This window comes from Colobus angolensis, unplaced genomic scaffold, assembly GCF_000951035.1.
Source record: "Colobus angolensis palliatus isolate OR3802 unplaced genomic scaffold, Cang.pa_1.0 Scaffold30, whole genome shotgun sequence".
Classification (NCBI taxonomy): domain Eukaryota; kingdom Metazoa; phylum Chordata; class Mammalia; order Primates; family Cercopithecidae; genus Colobus; species Colobus angolensis.
Window position 1 is genome coordinate 11,858,740 of NW_012116266.1, and position 4,431 is coordinate 11,863,170.

A 4,431-nucleotide genomic window follows, 5' to 3' on the forward strand; every position below is an offset into this window, starting at 1 on the left:
GGAGCTTGCAGTGAGCTGAGATCCGGCCACTGCACTCCAGCCTGGGCGGCAGAGCAAGACTCCGTCTCAAAAAAAAAAAAAGAAACTGACTTAATACTTATGTAATTACTAAATTTTGTTATTAAGTGGAGTTACAAGCCTCAATCTCGAAGACATCTAGAATCCTTTTATTGATACCAATTTATGTAAAGCAAAAAAGAAAACCTTAACTTAGAAATAAAACAAAAATGTCATTTTGGCGAGTCACAATGGCTCACTCCTATAATTCCAGCACTTTGGGAAGCAGAGGCAGGCAGATCACCTGAGGTCAAGAGTTCAAGACCAGCTTGGCCAACATGGCGAAATCCCGTCTCTATTAAAAATACAAAACCTGGCCGGGCATGGTAGCACACACCTGTAATCCCAGCTACTGGGAGACTGAGGCAGGAAAATCACTTGACCCTGGGAGGTGGAGGTTGCTGTGAGCAGCAATCATACACTATTATTGCACTCCAACCTGGCAGTGAGACTCTATCTCAAAAAAAAGTCATTTTGTTTTCTATAAAGAGTCCTCCACACTTTTATGCAATAGAGCCAACTATCATTTTTTAAAAATGAGCTAAGAAGGATGGACGAGGTGGCTCCCACCTATAATCCTAGCACTTTGGGAGGCCGAGGCAGGTGTATCACAAGGTCAGGAGTTCGAGATCAGCCTGGTCAATATGGTGAAACCCCATCTCTAATAAAAATACAAAAATTAGCCAGGCATGGTAGCACATGGAGGTTGAGGCAGGAGAATCGCTTGAACCTGGGAAGCAGAGGTTGCAGTGAGCCGAGATCACGCCACTGAACTCCAGCCTGGGCGACAGAGCAAGACGCTGTCTCAAAAAAAAAAGTACTTGAAGAAATAATGCTAAAAAGTTTCCAAGTTTGTAAAAAGATGTAAGCTTGCAAATTCAAGAAGCTGAGTAGGCTGGGAAAAAAAGAGGAATAGGGAATTATTGTTTAATATGTATAGAATTTCAGTTGGGGAAGATAAAAAATTTCTGGACACGGATGGTGGTGATGGTTGAACAATGGGAATGTACTTAATGCCACAGAACTGTACACTTTAAAATAGCAAAAATGATAAATTTTATGTCTCATATATATTGCCACAATTTTTAAAAAAGCTGAGTGAACATCAAACAAGATAACCCCAAAGAAATCTACATCCAGACACATCATAATCAAATGGCTAAAACCCAAAGATAAGTCCAGGTGTGGTAGCTCAGGTCTGTAATCCCAGCACTTTGGAAGACCAAGGCAGGAGGATCACTCAAGCCCAGGAGTTAGAGATCAGCTTGGGCAACATAGTAAGACCACGTCTCTACAAAATATAAAAATTAGCCAGGCATGGTGGTGTATGCCTGAGTACCAGCTACTTGAGAGGCTGAGTTGGAAGGATTGCTTGAGCCTAGGAAGTCCAGGCTGCAGTGAGCCATGATCATGCCACTGTACACCAGCCTGGAATGAGAGAGTGAAACCTTGTCTCAAAAAAGAAAAAAGAAAAAAACACCACTAAAGAAGACAGAAGAATCTGAATGATGGCTTCTTTCTCATCAGAAACCATGGAAGCAAAATGGCAAAACATTTTTAAAGTGCTGAAAGACTTAGCAGGCTGAGGCAGGAGAATTGCTTGAACCTGTGTGGCAGAGGTTGCAATGAGCCGATATCACACCACTGCACTCCAGCCTGGTAACAGAGCGAGACTTAAGACTCCTGTCTCAAGAAAAAAAAAGAAACAGAAAAAGAAAAAAACATGCTCACCTACTTTCATCATTAATGCCAAAGCATAAGAAAGCAGTTATTTTCAAGGCTGATTAAAAATAAAGCAAAGGATGTACTACATTGAAGTGCTTGCTGTCTTGGGTTGTAAAAATGGGAAAATACCTACAAACTCATACTTTCAATTATTGTGCATTCAGATATGTAAAAAAGTTAGAAATAGTCACGTAATTTGTCTAAAAATCAGCAAAGGGTACAAAGGAGTCTTAGCATCCTGAAATTGCTGAACTGTTATGACACGACATAATGTCTTGGCCATATGTAAAGAAGCATGCAGTATCAAAAAGTAAATATTTTTTAAAAGTGCCTTGTCTTCAAGTTGAGGCACACAACACAGGAAACATGGTCAAATTTATTCAGGAAAAGTCATATTTCTACTCTACTTATCTAAAAATCAGCTTACAAATAATAAGCCCCAATGAACACACACATACTGCACTCTCTATATTTATTAATAATCTGTCAACTCATCCCAGCTCCCATGTGCACTGGAAAATTTATAATTTCAAGAAACACCTAGTAACTTCAGAATATATCTGCTTCTAAAGTTATTTCCACCTATCCACTAATTATCAATTTTTTCATTCAAAGGGTATTAAAAAAAGCACCAAAACTCCTTACTTCAGGATTAAAATTAATCTCTATTTACCAAAGACAAGACTGGAAGTTTGCAATAATTTATAGGTAACTTATCAGATACCAAGCCTAGACGAGGAACTAGAAGTAATCCTCCACAAAAACATAAAGTGGCCAAGTGCAGTGGCTCATGCCTGTATAATCCCAGCGCTCTGGCAGGCTGAGATGGGAGGATCACTTGAGCCCAGGATTTCAGGACCAGCTTGGACAACACAGTGAGACCCCATCTCTACAGAAACAAAGGGGAAAAAAAAAAAGACAAGTCGGGCACGGTGGCTCACGCATGTAATACCAGCACTTTGGGAGGCCGAGGAGGGCGGATCATGAAGTTAGGAGTTCGAGACCAGCCTGGCCAACATAGTGAAACCCTATCTCTACCAAAAATACAAAAATTAGGCGGGCATAGTGGCACATGCCTGTAGTCCCAGCTACTCAGCAGGCTGAGGCAGGAGAATCACTTGAACTTGGGAGGCAGAGGTTGTGGTGAGCAGGGATCGCACCACTGCACTCCAGCTTGGGTGACGGAGTGAGACTCTGTCTCAAAAAAAAAAAAAAGACAATAGATGACACAAAGTTATGCATAAATGGGGAAATGGAAATACCATATTAGTGGTTAAGAGATACAATTAAGGAAAACCACGAAATAAGATAATAAAACCCAGGCTGGCATGGTGGTAATCCCAGCACTGTGGGAGGCCAAGGTGGGCAGATTGCTTAAGCCCCGGAGTTTGAGATCAGCCAAGGCAACATGGTGAAACGCTGTCTCTACAAAAAATACAAAAAACTAGACAGGCTTAGTGGCATTCACTAGTAGTAGTCCCAGCTACTCAGGAGGCTGAGATAGGAGGATTGCTTCAGTATGGGAGACAGAGGCTGCAATGCGCCAAGATTGCACCACTGCACTCCAGCCTAGGCAACAGATCAAGACCCTGTTTTAAAAAAAAAAAAGGTGGGGATAATAAGGCCCAAATCAATAAATGTAGAAAGGGTGGCTCAATACTTTGGGAGGACAAGGTAGGAAGATTGCTTGAATCCAGGAGATTGAGACTAGCTTGGGCAACATAATGAGATCCTGTCTCTACAACAAACTCAAAAAATTAGTGAGGCATGCTGGCACACACCTGTAGTCCCAGCTACTCTGGAAGCTGATGTGGGAGGATCACTTGAGCCTGGGAGGTAGAGGCACAGTAAGCAGTGACTGAACCACTGCACTCTAACATGGGCAACAGAGTGAGACTCTATCTCAAAAAAAAAAAGAGAAGAAAAGTAGAGAGGTGCAGAGGCAGGTCCAAGTTATCAGCTCTGAAACCACCTTTCAAAACAAGTGACTCTGTAGCATACTTTGATCTGGAAACAACCAGTGAAGAAAGCTGAGAACCTTGTGACACTGAAAATGCCAAAGCTTTAAAATTTGGCTTCTTAGTCTGCAGTTACACAGTAAATTTTATGATTCATAATTATCATTAATATGAAAGTTTCGTGAGAGGAACTATTAGTATTTTGATGTAACATAAGGACCTACCTTAAATGTTCATACTTCCACACACCTTCATCTTGGCCTTCAGGTGGTTCAAGAATTTTGTCAATATTGGAGCAATCTGCTCTTATGTTCTGTTGAATATACTAAAAACAAAGAAGTTCTTATGGTTAATTAAATTATACCACCTGGTAAATCTTATATTAAGTACATATAATTTTTGAATACATAACTGCTCTTGTGGTTCAACTTGGGTTATACACTAAATAGGAAACCAAGTGTAGAATCATAATCAGTAACTCAGAAAAAAGTAGGTTACCCTTACTTATTTACTTATTTATCCTTCAATTCAACTTCATTTGGATAGAATCTACTACATAAATGCAGATATTGTATTTGTCAGGACTGGAACTGGGATCAAAATTGCAAACCGTGGCCAGGCGCGGTGGCTCAAGCCTGTAATCCCAGCACTTTGGGAGGCCGAGATGGGCGGATCACGAGGTCAGGAGATC

The 4,431-nt window shown here is 40.9% G+C and overlaps 1 protein-coding gene across 3 annotated transcripts in view; it reads right to left on the reverse strand.

The window, feature by feature from the left end:
- Positions 1-4,431, reverse strand: part of MOB4 (MOB family member 4, phocein) — a 46,691-nt gene that overhangs the window by 14,624 nt on the left and 27,636 nt on the right. For all 3 annotated transcript variants that reach the window (XM_011949985.1, XM_011949982.1, XM_011949986.1), the window contains one exon: positions 3,965-4,065. In XM_011949985.1, the coding sequence (XP_011805375.1) occupies positions 3,965-4,065 (101 nt within the window). The remainder of the gene's footprint in view (positions 1-3,964; positions 4,066-4,431) is intronic.